This window comes from Sceloporus occidentalis, unplaced genomic scaffold, assembly GCF_023333645.1.
Source record: "Sceloporus occidentalis isolate IW3139 unplaced genomic scaffold, rSceOcc1.0.p SCAF_187, whole genome shotgun sequence".
Classification (NCBI taxonomy): Eukaryota; Metazoa; Chordata; class Lepidosauria; order Squamata; family Phrynosomatidae; genus Sceloporus; species Sceloporus occidentalis.
Genome location: NW_028317167.1, coordinates 171,786 through 190,655, shown reverse-complemented (window position 1 = coordinate 190,655; position 18,870 = coordinate 171,786). Strand labels below are relative to the sequence as shown.

Below are 18,870 nucleotides of genomic sequence, written 5' to 3'. Positions count from 1 at the left end.
TAACAGGGGTGTCCAACCACACCTATTAGATGTTGTTAGCAACTACTTTTACTGTATCAAGGAAGGTAGATTTTGTCTAGCCACTCAAGTTGTTATAAGGTAAACCAAAGAAAATCTCACATGGCTTCCCTGCAACCGCAAACAGGGGCATCCACTGAAATTTCTCGAAGCAACTCAATTGTGTAGGACAAGCTACCAATATAACTCCATTTAATACATTCAAATTTTGCCAGAGACCCCACATAAATGCTAAATCACTGGTATCACAGAACACCCATAGTTTTGTCAATGTTATCATAGGATGATGGGACCATATGCACAATCAAGACATGGTCCTCTTCAATCCGGTTATACAAAATGCAAACACATAGAAATAATTAAAAAACAAGAAACAATACACAGTCAATATAGAAAACTCCACTCTTGCAATTTTATTTGATCATTAATCCAAACTGCACATCAGTAAGAATAGTACTACTGTATGTAAAATAGGTAATTCCTCTAATGAAGTTAACAGATCTCAAGAAAGGAAAACATGTTTTTTAATACATACTTTGTGATACTAAACAGACACAGCCAAGTCTTGCAAGATAGTATTGTAACTGTGTAACTGATGCATTTCTACCAGAAGATAGTCCTGCAAAGTTGAGTTGCTTTACATTGCCTCTTGATTTTATGCACCATGTGTTCCATGATATCATTAACAAAAACTATTTGTTTTGTGTACACCATGTAGAGTTTCAGTTTTCAATACAGACACAGAACTGTAAATAATGGGTTGTGATTTAGTTTGGTCTGCAAATTTTTTTTTCCTTCTTCAGAGACAGTAAATGTGCACAGGCCTCGTGCTTTGCCAAAAAAACATTGCAAAATTAAATCGAAAATGGACAACATTGAAACTCAAAAATAAACAGATTTTAATGAGAAATAGTTATATATTTCAATGCTCTTCAAGGTTACCAAGCCCCAGCATTATGTGCAAAATGCTGGACCACACCGTTATACTTTACCAAGTGCTAAATGAAACATTTCACAACATGTTTAGCAGAAATATTATTAATAAGAACGGATGGCTGGGGGAACTGACGCACAGTCTTCTTCATTTAAGGTTGAGTCAATGACAGGTCTGTACTGCAAGGTAACCTAAAAAAAAAAAAAAAAGGGAAAAAACATTATTATCAAATATTATGTAATCAGTTTAAAAAAAAATGACAGTGAAAACTGAAAATGTTGCAGCCAGTTTTTTTGGTATACCAAATCTTACTGTAGTATTATTCTTGGAAAGAAACTATGTTTCTTAATCTCATAATGAAACAAGATTTGCATATAATATACTATCACTGGCCACTTTATTAGGTACACCTTGCTAGTACCAGGTTTGACCCCCTTTTGCCTTCATTCTTCATGGTATACTTTCTACGAGGTGCTGAAAACATTCCTCAGAGATTTTGGTCCATATGGACAAGATGGCATCACGCAGTTGCTGCAGATTTGTTGGCTGCACATCCATGATGTGACCCATCCGTTCCATCACATCCCAAAGGTGCTCTGTTGGATTGAGATCTGGTGACTGTGTTGTTTACGCCAAAGTCTGACCCTGCCATCTGAATGCCGCAGCTGGAACTGAGACTCCTCAGACCAGGCAACATTCACCCAGTCTTGTATTGTCCAATTTTAGTGAGCCTGGGGGCCCCAATTGTAGCCTCAGTTTTGTGTTCTTAGCTGACAGGAGTGGCCCCTGGTGTGGTCTTCTGCTGCTGTAGCCCATCTGCTTCAAGGTTCGACATGTTGTGCGTTCAGAAATAGTATTCTGCACACATTGGTTGTAATGAGTGGTTATTTGAGTTACTGTTGCCTTTCTGTCATCTCAAACCAGTCTGCCCATTCTCCTTTGGCCTCTGACATCAACAAGGCATTTTCATCCACACAACTGTCGCTCACTGGATATTTTCTCTTTTTCGGACCATTCTCTGTAAACCCTAGAGATGGTTGTGCGTGAAAATCCCAGTAGATCAGCAGTTTCCGAAATACACAGACCAGCCCTTCTGGCACCAACAACCATGCCACGTTCAAAGTCACTTAAATCCCCTTTCTTCCCTATTCTGATGCTTGATTTGAATTTCAGCAAGTAGTCTTGACCACGTCCACATGCCTAAATGCATTGAGTTGCTGCCATGTGATTGGCCGATTAGCTATTTGTGTTAACAAGCAATTGAACAGGTGTAGCTAATAAAGTCGCAAGTGAGTATGTTGGGAGATCCTTAGAATGGGGCATACTTCTTAATTACAATTCATATAATATTTTATATTAAGGCGATAACAGCGGAGCATCACCTTAGAAGGGAGATATGACCGGAAGTCTAAAACATGAGAAACATGACCAGGGGGGAAAAAAAAGGCCTAGTTCCCAGATTTTTTTTGCCTCTCTCTTAGAGCCAAAATTTGTCAACCCTTCTTTACAGTCACTTTTAATTACAATATTTTGCTACGTACCTTGCCGTTCTTGTCAACAAATGAGAGTGTGTGCTTCCTCCAGTGCTCCTCAAAAGGCTTCTTCTGCTGTCCTTGGAGTGGTTTTGAAAAATCATACTCATCTATCCTAACCTAAATAAAAATATGTATTTTCAGCAAGTAAATATCACTTATAGCAACAAGACATAAAAAGTGAGCATAATTGAAATATTTACAGTAAAAAAGGGGAAAAATATTGGAGAGGAAAGAAAAAAAAAGTTTCAGCCAGTCTCCTAGATTTTCCTTTAGTCTGATAGCAAAGTGATGGAATGTTACATGGTATAAAAGACATTAAAGTGCCAGCCATGGACACAGAGCCACTGTAAATTATATTGACATAAGTAAATAAGGAAAATAGAAAAGGTTTCTACTCACAAACTTAGGCTAAGTGAATAAAAGATACCATTAATCAAATCAAATAATAGGATACACTAAAAAAACATGCATTTAAATAAAACAAAACGTATGTGCTAAAATAAGTAAAGGAAAGCAGACTATTATACTATGTCTATACCAAAATATGCAAATTGAGAAATGAAGTCATGGTGCTCTCACCTTGAAATCCTCTCGGGCATGAGCCCCGCGGCTTTCTTTACGAGCCTCTGCAGCATAAATAGTCTGGAGAGCACACAGCATCAGGTTTTGCAATTCAAGTGTCTCAACCAAGTCTGTGTTCCAGACAATACCTAAAATTCAAGAACAAAAATACAACATGATTAAAAAAGGGACTGCAACCTAACAAATGGTCCATACAGGATACACAATTCCAGACCGGATGAGTAATCATGAAATGTTTCTGTTCTTCCTCACACAACATTAAATGAAAGCGGGAATGTGTAAAAGACCAAACAGATCAGCTGTGCTTGACCCCAACAGTTTTTTGTTTTGTTTTTTTAACTCTTCATTGGCATTAGTTAGGGAGGCTGAGTGGTTAGTGGGCAATTTGGTACGGATACTAGGTCGGGATAAATACGAATAAGTTGTATAATGCTGAAAAGGAATAAGCTATTTCCGCGTCAGCTTCTGATGCCACTGATACTTCATCAGATGTTGATAAGGGTCAGTTTAGCAACACATCTAGCAGCTCTGATAATGTTGGGCCCCCAAGTTAAGAAGAGCCGCATTGACTCAAGTATATTACATTTATTTCTATAGCACCAGCAGATCCTATAACGCATTTACAACTAGGGATGCAACAACGAATCGATAATCGATTATGAAAATCGTTGTCAACGATTTTCATAATCGATTAGTTGAATCTATTTTTAAAAACGATGATTTTCAGAGCAAATGCTCTGAAAAACTCCCTTCTATAATCCGATCTCAAACAGAGATTGGATTATAACTGTAGAATCCAGACCCCCGCAAAGCTGCAGGAGATCTGGATCCTCTCTGCCTCCCCTTCCGCTTCTCCCCTCCACTTCCACTGGGGCTTCTATTACTGAACCTGGCGTCACGTGACCTTCCGGTGCGGCTTCCATCGTGGAAGCCCCAATGGAAGCGGAGGGGAGAAGTGGCTGTCTGCGCGCATCGCACAGACCCCTACCAGCTGCCGGAGAGGATCCTGGTCCCGTGCAGCGGTGCAGGGGATTTGGATTTTAGTGCGCAATGTGCGCAACCTCCGCTACTTCCCTTCATTGCCACTTCCACCTGCCCCACCAGAGGTTAATATATCAACAGAAGAAAAACAGGACAAGTAAGCAGCACTGGGTAAGTATTATCTTATTTCTTATATCGGGGGGGGCAGTGGCATAAAGGGGCTATAAGGCATATCAGGGGGCACAGTGGCATAAAGGGGCTATAAGGCATATCAGGGGGCACAGTGGCATAAAGGGGCTATAAGGCGTATCGAGGGGCACAGTGGCATAAAGGGGCTATAAGGCGTATCAGGGGGCACAGTGGCATAAAGGGGCTATAAGGCGTATCGAGGGGCACAGTGGCATATAGGGGTAAAAGGCGTATCAGGGGGCACAGTGGCATAAAGGGGCTATAAGGCATATCAGGGGGCACAGTGGCATAAAGGGGCTATAAGGCGTATCAAGGGGCACAGTGGCATCTCAGTGGCATATAGGGGTAAAAGGCATATCAAGGGTAAAAGGCATATAGGGGGCTATAAGGCATATCAGGGGGGCACAGTGGCATATCGGGGCACTGTGGCATATATGGGGCTATAAGGCATATTAGGGGACGGGGACAGAGTGGCATATAGGGGGCTATAAGGCATTTCTGGGACAGAGAGGCAAGCTGGGGGTGAGATGTGCATAACTGGGCAAAAATAGTTTACATGAATATTTACTAGTAAAGCTTTTTGGTATTTTTTGGGTTCTTGTTAAAATATAGCTTTAATTATTATGTCAGTAAATAAGAAGGAAAATCGTGAAATGCCATTGTAAATTATAAGTTTTTATTTTAAATAAACGAAAAATTTATTTCCCTTTGGTGCTAGCCGTGTACAACTGATATACATATATAACCCCACTTTTTAAAATGTTATTCATACAAAAGAATGTATCACATATATGAATATGGCTTCAGAAGAAAACCCTATTTGTGTTGAAAAAAATTATATCATTTGTATGGGTACACTAAGAAAATAAGAATTACAATTGGGGGAGGGGAACCCAGCAAAAACATGAAAATTGCACTGGTCTAGTAGTGTCTACTCACCCTGGTCCTGAACATTAACTTCAATATTGAGTGTAAGACTTCAATGTACTGGTACAGGTCAGGAGAAAGTAAAACTAATTATTGCCACCCATCAGGCTATATCAGGAGCAAAGCACAGCCTACTGAACATATTGCATTATTTCTAGGTTAATGCAAATATCGCAATTAAGCAGCACCCAGCACAAAAGCTCTGAAGAGATGAAACTGGTTATCACTCAGAATCTGTTCCATCATATGGCACAAACAAACATAATGTATACCTACCTCTGTCAAATGTTTTTATATCATCCATGGCAGCATTAACTTGACTCAGCTTTTCACACCCTTCTTGTAATACAGAACCAGTTCTGAAGACCGCAGCATGTGCCTGCATAGTCTAATGTCCCAATGGAGAAGAAGAAGAAAAAAAAAGTATAAAATGATTCACAACAATCACATTGTATTTGCATGCATTTTTTCAATGTTAAACAAATAATAAGATTAAGAACAAATTAAAGAGCAGTGATGCTTAGATTTCGCTTCAGGGATCCTTGAAGCCAACAGTTCACTGACAAAGAGAAATAAATAGACATACATTGGTTAAAGGGAACGGTATTAGGAAATTAAGTATTGGCATGTGCACTAACAACATTAATCTCATCAACCACAATATAAGTATTTAAGTCAATTGCATTAGTGGCTTCAAACTTAATTGAGTTATATTTGAACATTTAGCTGCCCAGTGATGAGAAGCCTTGTTCATTTTATGTCTTAATGCACTACTCTTTAACGGCATACTAAAGCACAGTTTATTTGCCTGTCCACAATCAACTTCTCCCTACAAACCTCAAGTGACACAAATCTTCTGAGATATCACCATTTTTCTGGGCTTATAAGACATTCTGCAGTTCATGACACTGAAGAACAGGTACCGACCTTCTGCATGTTACGTCTAAGCTCAGAGGTTCTTGTGCTTCCATTGGCAAAACGTAATTTATCCAGATTTGCAACAGATTCCTCTCCAGCATTTGGTTTAATGGATGGTATGGGCTCACCTAAAACATTAAAATGCCACATTTATTAATACAACGCTAAATTTTTTATTAAGACCACTGAAGCAAAATAAAATGCAAATGTATGAAACACCCCAATTTCTCTATAAGTTGAACACCGTCCCTGCAGAAATAAACACATGGATTGACGGGCATAAGGCTATCCTTATACTTACAATAAGACAAGACCAGGGATCAAACACAGTTTTAGGTCTATACCTAAGGAGAAAAAATGGCCCAATGGCCCTGAATGGTTATTTGCCGTCAAATACTATAATAAGAATGAGTTAACATTGTAAAAAATCTGTTCAAACGGCATTCTATTTAAACAAGGCTATAAAAGTTTCCCAAAATGAATTCATAGTTTATAATATTGTTAATAAAATTATGTGTCAGTTCAAACCAGGTTAAAGAGGAATCTATAAAGTCATATTTATGTTTACTTTCCTTTATGTGTGTATGTATATGTATATGTATATGTATATGTATATATATATATATATATATATATATATATATATATATATATATATATAGTGAAGATGCATTTGCATGTACCCAGTTCTACATTTTGGAGCTGTTGTGAATAAGGGGCATGTTCAAGTGAAAACCCCTGGCACTAAAAGGGACCTTTTAATTAGCCCCTGCATAGAATAAGTTACACATTTGAAGGCCCATTTACAAAATTACTGCAAGGTATGGCCTATAAAATGTAAAAGAACTGTGCAATACATCCATTTTGTATAAAACAAAAAGATCCATGTTATATAGCATGGTGCATTAAGTATAATCAAATATGAATTTCGTCATCATTTCGCAGATAAGCTAGCCACAAGTACATCCCTATTTATTATAGCTCTTACCAGGCTTGCATGACTCTGCAATGCTCAGAGCACAGGCACGACCAAAGACAACCAGGTCCAGGAGGGAGTTTGCACCAAGTCTGTTGGCTCCATGTACAGAAGCTGATGCAGCCTCGCCACATGCATATAGACCAGGAACCACTTTGTCTTCCCCATCGACGTGAATAATAGCCTGGAATTTAACAAATAATGTATCATTGTATGAATAGATGTTCATGCATACAATAAGATTAGATTCGCAACACCATGGATGGCAGATTTAAATGATAACTGTTGCCATTACAGCTTTTAGCAAAACAACCCTAGTGGCTATGCATTTGTTTGTAGTGCTTTTGCATCCATCTCTTAAATGTGCCAGTCACAGAATGCAGCTAGATGTGTATAGTACAAAATGTGAAACATGTGATTCATGTTAAATCAGGGAACCAAGCCCAAGTGCATAACTAAAGGTCAAGATAGTTTTCTTAAGGTATCACAAGGCTTAGTTTAAAAGAAAATAAAAAAAACTGTATTAAGCACGTTTGATTGTGGACACATCCTAAATATTTGTGTGTAGGCAAGCCCAGAAGAATATTTCATGTACGCAATCTTATCTACAGCGTTATCGCAGTCTGCCTATGGTTCTCTTGAAAGCTAACACTGTTATAGTATATTGTACTAGTACGAACATGGTAATATTCATGCCACCATTCAGATTACAGCAAAGCATAGGCAGCAATCACAGTGCTTGGTGTACCTGGCCTTTGTAATTTGTTGGGATCCCACCCATGTTATAATGGACGGTTGGGAGGACAGGAATAGGCTCCTTTGTGACGTCGACACCTGCAAAGATCATAGCCGTTTCAGAAATTCCTGGCAGGCGAGTAGCCAGCTGCTGGGGTGGGAGGTGATGAAGCTGAAGATAGACATGATCCTTGTCTGGGCCGCAGCCTCTGCAAAGCAAACGTATTTGTTTAATGAAACTAAATGGAAAATTACAAAAATCAACTAAATGGACAGAAATATATATATATCCCTACATCAAGTGATTAACACAGAAAGTATAGGGTGAGCAGAAGTTCTATGTTAACACATCACCAACTACTGCACATAAAAAAAGACATTTCCATTGACCATACTGATTTTGTGAGACCCAAGAGGAGTATTCACTATTTTATCTTGTAAGCATTTTAGATTTTGTATTACTGTGATGTTTTATGACTATGTAGTGCTCTGCATAACATTATTTGTTATTCATATATCTTACAGATTGTGCTATATTGTGTATATTTTAAATGTACACAACTGATCATCATTGGAAGAATTCAAAGGGTTTTCTTCATATTAATATAAGTAAAATGTCTTTATATGCACTAGCTGGTGGCATGTTAATTCAACATAGAACTTCTACTTATATGGAAGCTTTTTGTTTTGTTTGATTTCCACAGTGAATGGGAATAGTCACAATTTAGGTTTTGTACACAAGGAAAACAGCTTTCTAAAGTCATATGCTACTGAACACAAACCTTCCTTCACGAATTTCAATGGTCATAGAACGGGACACTACGTCACGTGAAGCCAGGTCCTTTGCTACTGGTGCATATCTTTCCATAAAGCGTTCCCCTTCACTGTTAATAAGAATACCTCCCTCTCCACGACAGCCCTCTGTGATTAGGCAGCCAGCTCCATAAATACCTGAAATTATAGATTTGAAATTAAGTTGTTGCTCACACAACAGCCGTGTAAAAAGATGGCATATTTATTAACCCAGAAAGCTGGCGACACAAAACGCAAAAAATTTTAGAAATGGTACTTAATGCCTTGTTTGTTTTTTAAACTACCTGTTGGGTGAAACTGTACAAATTCCAAGTCTTGGCAGGGAAGCCCAGCTCTTGTCACCATGGCTGTGCCATCACCAGTGCTGGTATGGGCAGAAGTGCAGCTGAAATAGGTTCGGCCATATCCCCTGGGAGAACAAGACAATATTTAGAGTCACAGGATGCTTTCTGCTATAATAAGGACTACAGGTAAATACATTTATTTACCCTGTAATGTACACATACAAGTACATAATCTAAATCTGACAGTGTTCACTGTATTACAGTAACACATCCCCTACCTTTTTCTTAAGGGGAATCATGGAGGACAGTTGTAAGATCACACATAGATTTACATTACGTTACAACATGTAGGTTTTAAGCATGCTTCCTGCTTTCAGTAGAGGCAGTCAGACTATTACACTATTTACACTCCACTTTATTTTACTGTCCGTGAAACTGCATGCCACTGTCAACAGAGAGCCTGCTCCCTTTGATCCCCGGTTCAACTGGCTCTGCCCCCAGTTAGGAGATCATCTGTGCTCTGTTCACCAAACATAAAGATAACCAGTAAGCTGATATGTTACCCAGTAGCTATAACCGTGTTCTTTGCCCTGAAACGATGTATGGATCCATCCTCCATGCATAGTGCGATTACACCACGACACTCTCCATTTTCCATCAACAGGTCCAAAGCAAAATACTCCACAAAGTAGCTGGTGTCATATCTCAGCGACTGCAAACGAATACGATACATCACATATAATAAACCCAAATATGGATCCGCTGAGCACACCGACACAGCACACACAATTTACACAAGCAAACGTTTTTTAAAGTGATAAAATATGCGTTACTATCATCATTGTGGGAACAGCGCTTTGATGTTTTCTTACCCTCCCATACAAAGTATGAAGCAACGAGTGTCCGGTCCTGTCAGCCACACAGCAGCATCGGTGAGCCTGCCCTCCTTTTCCGTACTTAAGAGACTGTCCTCCAAAAGCACGCTGGTAGATCTTCCCTTCTTCTGTCCGGCTGAAAGGCATTCCATAATTCTCCAGCTGTGTCAGGCACAAAATAATTAATGCAGACTCTGAGTTTAACATACGTAAATGCTTAACCCCTTAATGACAATTGCCGGTCCTGGCACGGCACGGAAAAGCATGTGCTTTACGACAATTGACGTGCCAGGACCGGCACGTCTTTAAACGGGTGCAGAAAGCGATCTACTATCGCTTTCTGCACCCAAAAAGCGTTGCTGAATGCCTCGACCTCGAGGCATTCAGCAACGCCGCGATCGGCACGAATCTCTGGCCCCTCCACGGGGCGTCAACATCCGCCATACTTTGTATGGCGGCGGACGCCCGTTTTAAAAGCGTTTAGGAGGCGATCGACGATCGCCTCCTAAACTTAAATGGTGTCGCTGGAATGCCTCGATCAGGAGGCATCCAGCGACACCAAACACTAACCTTTTGATGGGCTGTGACCGCTCCGGAGAGCGGTCACAGCCGCAGCTGCCGGCAATCTTCGCCATCAAGGAAGATGGCCGCCGTCCTGTAACAGGAACCACAAATTTTAAAAGTTCGCTAGATGGTCCAGACCATCTAGAGAACTTTGGCTCCACTTGCAGGTTGAATACAGGTACTGCATTCACCATGCAAGTCAATGGAGCCCAGCTTTCTAATCACAGTGTGATTAGTAAAAATAAATTAAAAAATAAAATAAAATTAATAATAATTAGAAAAAAATAGTAAAAAACAGTAAAATGTAAAAATCATTTCCCACTGATGTCACTATCAGGGGAACCTCCAAGTTGAAAAAAAATGTTAAATTTTTTTTTAAAAAAAATAATAAAAAAAAAATATATATATATATATAAAAAATATATTTTTGTGAGCAAGTCCTAAAATTAGCATATTAGCTTAAAACAATTCTCGCATGGAAAGAGTTAAAATACTGGCATATTAAATGCCCGTGGGGTGTCTACTTTTAAAAAATGTATGATTTGATGGGGTAAATTGAATGGGCCAGGTTCAACAACGTCCCAATTAACACGGGGGGAAGGATGGCCACACATCTAATTTCCAATTAGAAAAATGCACACGTACCAAATGTGGCCTTTTAGTTCCCCCAAAAAATGACACACCCATGCATGTGGGGTATCACTGCACTCAGGAGATGTTGCTGAACACATTATGGGGTGTCGTGTGACAGCGGCATATACCAGGAGCTGTAAATTCATACATAAAGTAGGTGTGTGTGGGAAAAATACACACACAAAAATATTACTGCAAACTTTGAAAAAATGCTGGTGGTAAAATATGTGCATGCAAAGAGTTAAAATACCAGCATTTAAAATACCCTGTGGTGTCTAGTTTTGAAAAATATATGGTTTTGTTGGGCACACTGAAATGGCCTGGCTCAAAGATGTACCAAATAGGGCATGGGCAGTGGATCCCAAATGCCAAAGTTCAACATTGAAAAAAGCGCATGCCCCAAATGTGGCCCTTTTGCCCCAAAACAGCCAGGCAAAATCATTCATGTGAGGTATCGCTGTACTCAGGAGATGTTGCTGAACACATATTGGGGTGTTTTGTGATAGTGACATATACGAGAACATTTTAATTCATACCTGAATTAAAATGTGTGTGGAAAACCAAATGCAAAAAAATGACTACCACAAAGTTTGACAAAGACTGGTGGTAGATATGGTGCATGGAAAGAGTTAAAATACTAGCATTTGGAATACCCTGGGCTGTCTAGTTTTCAAAAATATATGACTTGATGGGGTAAATTGCATTGGCCGGGTTCAAAGATACCCGAAATGGCACATGGGGGGAAGAATTACCAGATTTGGAAAAAATGGCTTTGAAATAGCAAAACGCTACCTGTACTTATTGCCCCATAATGGGTAGAAAAAAGCAAAAAAACATAAAAACATTGGGTATTTCTAAACTCAGGACAAATAGTAGAATCTATTTAGCAGGTTTTTTCATTACCTTTTATAGATGAGTAAAAGATTTTTCAACTAAAAGTTAGAAACAGTCATTTTTTTCTAAATTTTTCACCATATTTTATAATTTTTTTAATAGTAAATAATATGATACAATCAAAACAATGTCATCTAAAGAAAGCCCTTCTTGTCCTGAAAAAAACAATATCTAATGTGTGTGGGTTCAGTAAACGGGAAAGAAGAAAATTACAGCTAAACACAAGCAGCGCAGAAATGTTAAAAAGGCCATTGTCACAAAGGGTACAAAAAGTAAAATCAGCCTTTGTCTCGAAGGGGTTAAAACATTGGGTTATACACAGGCTTTTTTTTTTTTTTTAAATAATGCTTGAATAATAACTGTCTTGAGCTATTCTGATCCTCACAAGGAGAAAAGGGAAGTCACTGACAGAAAAGTCATCTCACATGCCAGCATCTTGCTGCAACAACACGTGTATTCCCAAAATACTTAGCAAGGATAGAATCTGCCAGATTGGTTCTCAGCATGCTGATGGACCCTTTTATTGGACAGCCCAGCACTGAAGCAATCCTCTGCAATGAAGATTACCGAATTTGCTCAATTATAAGACGACCCCCCAAAAAATGAATATGAATTTAGGAAGAAAAGAAAAAGCCTGAATATAAGACGTGGAAAAATATAGAATATAGACCCTATAGGAAAAAAGTTTTACTAGTAAATATGAATTCACATGTAAACTATTTTTTTTCATATTTAATAAAAACTATGATTGAGAAAATTTTTTTGTTTTTATTTCCTTTTATTTGCCACTCTGCCCCAGTTATGCACATCTTCCCTACAGAAAGGCCTTTTAACCCCTATTTGCCCCTCTACCTCCCAGATATTCCTTGCAACCCCCTATATGACACTCTGCCTCCCTTACATGCCTTTTAACCCACTTTTTGCCACTCTGCCCCCCAGATATTCCTTATACACCCCTTTAGCTCATTCTAATGGGGCAGCCGGTGGAGGTCTGTGCGATGCGCGCAGACAACCTCCACTGCTGCTGACCGGAACTTGCGCTAGGCTTCTACGACTGAGCACCGGAAGGTCATGTCATGCCGGTGGTCTGTCATAGAAGTCCCAGCAACAGTGCCGGCAGCAGCAGAGGTTGTCTGTGCGCATCCCACAAACGTTCAGGGTTTCGAAAGCGTACATACGAATGGTTGCTACTAACTAGAACGGGAATGGTTCTACGCATGTCCAAGAAGTATACATGCAAATGCTTCATTAGATAGCCGAGGGAGGAGACATTTTTAAACAAAAAAAAATTCCAGCACCAATTTGCAGTCCGTAAAAGGCATTGAAGTTTCTTCAAAAATATCACCATATATGCTGGAGTGGACCTTTTGTTAAGCACCAAGAACACCTGAAACTGAATATTTGCAAACAACAGCATAATGTCTATATAAGCTGTCACTTGCTTTGTCTGTATTAAAACAAAAAAGATGCAAAATCCACTATTTAAGTGCTGTTAAACACATATATTAAATAAATGGATCAAACAAGAACTCTAGGTTGCCAAACAAACTCAAAGTTAAAATCTCCTGTCCCTCTTTTGTGGCAAATATATAGTGTTTTCTCTATATTAATTACTATGCAAGCACACATTGTCCAAAAACTCACCTCGATTACGGAAGCAGGTGCTTGCTCGGTCATGTAATGGATGGCATCCTGGTCACCAAGCCAGTCAGAACCTTTCACTGTGTCATAGAAGTGCCACCTCCAGTCATCTGCTTCCATGTTACCAAGAGCAGCATTTATCCCACCCTAAGTTAAATTATATATTTAGAAATAAATACTTTAGTTGGTGAAATAATAAGAAAAATGGGACTGCAGCGAGTGTGCATAGTTGGTCAATCACTACTTTTTATGTAAGAAAACATCTATGAGACCTTATATGTGTTGAGAACCAGCAAGCACTTCAAGTTGCAACTTAAAATTTTAGGCAAGTCTAAATAACAGCATAACAAACAGAAGCTGATGCGGAAATTAAAATTAGTGAATAATTTAGCTGCTTTCCCTTACGAAAAAATTACTGCAGTTTTTCTGAAGTAATACTGCAGTTTTTTGGACATGAAAAAACTGCAATACTGCACTTTTACTGCATTTGTACTTCACTGTACTGCAGTTTTACTGCAGTTATTTTTGTACGGAAGTACAAATGCAATAAAGCTACAGTGCATTGAAGTACAACTGTAGGTTTGCAATATATAAAAAAAAAAGTGCAGTAATACTGCAGTACAACTGCAGTACAGTGAAGTACAAATGCAGTAAAACTGCAGTAAGTGTGCAGTAATACTGCAGTATTGCAGTTTTTTCATGTCCAAAAAACTGCAGTATTACTTCAGAAAAACTGCAGTATTTTTTGTAAGGGTTATTTATGTGCTATTCCTGTGGCACAGTTTGAGTATTTCCTACATGGCAGTTTTCACCAAAACAAAGACATACAAGTTGTCTTGGTGCTTTTGTTTTGTTTTGTTCACTAAAGTTGAATTTTGAGACTTCCTTTGGATCACTAACCTGGGCTGCAACCGTGTGAGATCTTGTAGGAAAGAGCTTGGTGATACAGGCCGTGTTGAACCCTGCCTCAGACAAGCCAAATGCTGCTCGAAGCCCAGCTCCACCTGCCCCAACAACAACAGCATCAAATTCATGGTCTACAACGGGATACTGGGTTGAAATCTGACAGGAGAGAAAATATCAAAGAAAGCATTATTAATAATACTCCTATATGAAATGTGCTTTTCCTATTCGTTCAACAGATCACACCTAGTAATACGATATTCTGTGATATTCTCTTCTTGTAATTTTCTGCAGATGTGATTTTTCCCTGTGTGTGCTTCCCTCAGTGGGGAGTTCAGGCCGCCTCCTACTACTTTTTGTTTAGTTTTGCCAAAATGTTGATCATAATATTTTATATGTTTTAACCTATTCAGTCTCCTTAGGACACACTGGTTCATCCGTGAAATCTGTGCCAAGGAACCTTTACCTGTCGGCAGAAGCCAGTATTGCTGGGTCCTGCTGACCGATCGTGTGCTACATTCACTTCCAGAAGGTGTCAATGCTGACACCCACCAGAAGTTCACTCGTGGAATACATGCTGCTTGATAGCACGTATTGCGACCTTGGCTTGGTATAAAGAGATCCCTAATTTGCCACTTCTTAATAAGTGATTGAACAGTACTGACTGGCATTTTCAAGGCTTTGGATATCTTTTTATATTTCCGATCTTTCTAAAATTCCATTACCTTGTTACGCAAGTCTTTTGACAGTTCTTTTCTGCTCCTCATAGCTCAGTCTCTATCCTGCTCAGTGCATCCACATGAGAGCCAACAAACTGATTGACTATTTATACACAGACACTAATTGCAATTTAAAAAGCCACAGGTATGGGAAATTAACCTTTAATTGCCATTTTAACCTGTGTGTGTCTGTAACAAGACTAAACATTCACGGGTATGTAAACTTTTGATCAGGGCCATTTGGGTGATATCTGTCATGATTTAAAGGAAGCCAAACAACTATGTGATAAGAAATGGCTTCATGTGATCACTAGCCTTAAATTAAAAGACAGGTTTTTTTGCATGATCAGTCATATTTTCAATGCAAACATTTCACAATTTCTGCCAGGGTATGCAAACGTTTGAGCATAACTGTATATCAATACATATACACTGCAAGAAGCTCCATCAGGTAAGAAAATGGTTATAGTGTTTAAGAAAGGAAAAAAATATGATGTGTTATTATATACACATATAATAATGACTGAAGGACAGAAGACAACTGCCTTTTACTTACCGAATCTGAAACTTTAGCAGATGCATCCTTCTTCCCATACACAGTGAAGTGAAAAGTGCGTGAAACGGCTGGGGATATGGCAGACCATTTCTGGAAGAGGAGAAGAAAAAAAAAAATGCAACTTCTCTTACTTTGTATTCGCCCTTTTCTTTACACTAGCATTAACTAAAGCTCTTCTGTTCCTGTTCTCATTGTCTACCTTCTGGACAGTTTTAGCAGGTCTCCCTCATAGCCCTCTTGCATCTTTGCAGTTCATCATGAATGTTACGGTCAGGCTTATATTTCTTTCTTAGCCATCGGTCTACTAACACATCTCCCACTTGTCAATGCCTTCACAGGCTATCAGGTTTTAATTTGAAATGCTAATTCTCACCTACAAAGCTCTTTATACCTCCTCGCTTACCTCTAAAAAAAGGCACCTACCAGGACCCTCCACTCATCTAATAATCTTCACACGTCTTCCGCTCAAGTCTTTAAAAGATTTCTCAAGGGCTAACCTATCTCTTGGAACGTCCTTCCCTGTTTTATAAAACGTACTAATTTCCAGACTTTTAAAAGGGAAAGTTTAATGTAATTAACCCGTGAGTCCTTTAATATTCATTCATAATAATAACAACAAAATACCAGAGCTAGGAGACTCAGCGCTCACATTGAAATTAAACATTAGCACCCACCCTTCTATATTTTAAGCTTCCGTGAGCTGGGCCCCCATATTGTTATTTTAAGTCCGGGTTGTTGTGATGTGCCATATGCGGTCTATAAATCATAAGCAAGTCCGAGTAAATAATAGTGAACATGCAGCATGGTCTCGTAGATAAGTCAGGGCACCACAATCATAGTGAGATGGCAGAGCTAGCCAATATACAGAGATACAGATAAATAGGAAGGATAGCGCAATCTAAGGTACCTGAACGCGGAAAATACAAGGGATACAAGTGACCATGATCACGTTGCCACAACCTTTTTTTTTTCTTTTTTAAAACCCTTTTGAGATCTTAGGACATTCTATTACCTCTAAATGGCCACACGTCGTAATAGTACGCACTATGACTTTTGCTACAACAAAAATGTTTACTCGCCAGTATATGGGAGATGAGGCCGTTGCTAGAAAGCATGGGGTCTCCCCTACCAGCATTACTGGCTACTGGGTTCATAGATATATATATAAAATTTATGTGGGTTTATTAAACAAGAAAAAGGGCAATCACAACTGAACAAAGATATGGAGCAGTATTAGGCAGCATACAGAGCCAGCTCAGCTCTTTTTGCTGGAGAACCCTGTCAGTGTTGGCCCTTCATAACGTATACCGATGTTAGGGCCTTAAACCCACAACTCTCCCGCAAGCTCTCCCTTAGGTGAATAAACCACAAAAAAGCCTGACATTTTCAAAAATGACCATTTCTTGTATCTAGTTTTTTTTTATTATTTAAAAACATGGTTTGTTAAATAACCCACACCTTACAAATCCTGTGTCTCATTAAAATATATTGGGTCCTTGAATTCATTTTATGAAAATAAGGAAGTTATCAAGGTCATACAGATCAGAACCGGGATCAATACACAAACATAACGATTACAAAGTAATGAGAGGGCAAATTCTGTTTTATTAATGACAACTCTGGTTTCTCTGCCTACTGCCAAAAAGCATATTCCCTGACACCGCATGTGAAGGGTGCCGTCCTGTCAAAGTTTAAAAAATCACCCGCATGCATAACCCGGACCACCGTTCTATCAAGACCATCACCATCCAATTAAACGCAAAGGTCACATTATAGGCTTGCCTAAACGTAGCCAATCACACTTGCCACCTAGGCAAAAGTAAAGTCATGTGACATTATCTGTCCAACCACAAAAAACGAAAGGAGGTGACCTTCATCGGCCTCCGCCCCGTATTATTATACAACCCTAATATTATACAACCTAAAACCCGTTATAGCCCCTAATACTCCAAAAACTTTCCCCCGATAACAGTGACATAACGACTTATACCGCCACATAACAATCCTGGGAATTAAACTCACCTGTCCACCCAACAGCTTCTTCCCAAGAAGCCTGGAAGCGGCTGCACTCAGCGCTGCCATGTTGCATAAAACAGCCAGAGCGACTGTCAGTCAGAAGTTCAAGGCGCATGCGCGAATGTCAATGTCGTAGCACCACCTCTTCCAAACCGAAATGTTATAACAGAAAACTCAAAATCGTGAAGGCCACGTGACCCACCAGCTGTATGATTATAATAAAAATAACGCATAGCTCCTGCCGTTAATTTAATCATTGATAATTATAGTGATGACTTTTTTTTTTTGGTAGGCACCGCCCCCTGGGCGACCGATAAACGACACTGGGGGAGGTATGACGTTTTTACCGTGTCAGCTTATGGTGGCGTATAACTAATGCTGGTCGTCAGTGTGGAAAACAGACTTGTTTTACTAATAAGTATTCGAGACTTGTAAAGGCTAGAAGCCGTTTCTGGTGATTCGCGTTCCTTTTATGGCAGAGGTTTCACACCTCTTTATCAGTGGTTCGTTCTGCCTCAGCCAGAGGTGAGTGGGCGTGGTACTGGTTACCGCTAACAGGTAGCTGCTGGCTGGGAAGGCAGCGAGTTGGTGAGTGTGGACGCTCCAGTATTAGAATAAGCGCTTAAAGTTCCTCACAGGACCGAGTTCCACCGGTACAGTTTTAATAGTAATAGCCACACCGGTCGTTACAGAATAGGTCATGTGTTTGTTTTTTTGTTGTTATTTTTTACTGGTCCGTAGTTAATATAAATATGCAACCACTGCATATGGCAACTCTCAGAAAACTAAATGACTCAAAAGTGAATTGTCACCTTCAGGGCTTTTAGCATCATTTAACAAAATTAAAACGTGACTTCTGTATCGTAATAATAGCCCGACTTGGGGCCTTATGGTTACATAACACCTAGACAGCACCTAGTATTTTTTGACACCTGGACAAGGTGAATTAAGTGTGCTGTCTCATACAGACAGAGCTATTGCTAGAGCGTATTCGCTAATAATAATATTACTATTTATTATTAAGGACCATCTGTAGCAGATTCCTCCGATAAGAAGGTCCCAGATGTTCCTGAGACCACCACGGTGGAAACCTGTTCTCCTCTTTCAACCCTTTTAGCCAGTAGAAATGTAGAATTTTAGGTTCAGCACTGTTGCGATGATTTATGTTAGAAGTAGC

At 39.3% G+C, this 18,870-nt stretch overlaps 1 protein-coding gene across 1 annotated transcript; it reads right to left on the bottom strand.

Annotated features, from left to right (window-relative positions):
- Positions 1–1,056: 1,056 nt before the first annotated feature.
- LOC149278642 (succinate dehydrogenase [ubiquinone] flavoprotein subunit, mitochondrial) lies at positions 1,057–17,759 on the bottom strand. Its single transcript, XM_089501915.1, has 15 exons — positions 17,700–17,759; positions 15,678–15,767; positions 14,400–14,561; positions 13,503–13,646; positions 9,765–9,929; positions 9,456–9,604; positions 8,893–9,017; positions 8,578–8,746; positions 7,809–8,004; positions 7,073–7,244; positions 6,094–6,212; positions 5,443–5,554; positions 3,067–3,197; positions 2,494–2,604; positions 1,057–1,143 (listed from the first exon to the last, which is right to left on the bottom strand). The coding sequence occupies exons 1-15, from the start codon at positions 17,757–17,759 to the stop codon at positions 1,057–1,059; spliced, it is 1,992 nt and encodes a 663-aa protein (XP_089358041.1).
- Between the last annotated feature and the right edge of the window lie 1,111 nt (positions 17,760–18,870).

Excerpts from the sequence above, each read along its gene's own strand:
- LOC149278642 (XM_089501915.1), bottom strand. The coding sequence starts at position 17,759 with ATGGCAGCGCTGAGTGCAGCCGCTTCCAGGCTTCTTGGGAAGAAGCTG. Across the intron at positions 9,605-9,764 it reads TTCATACTTTGTATGGGAGG|TCGCTGAGATATGACACCAG; the intron begins GTAAGAAAACAT and ends ATTCGTTTGCAG. Across the intron at positions 5,555-6,093 it reads TTAGACGTAACATGCAGAAG|ACTATGCAGGCACATGCTGC; the intron begins GTCGGTACCTGT and ends TTGGGACATTAG.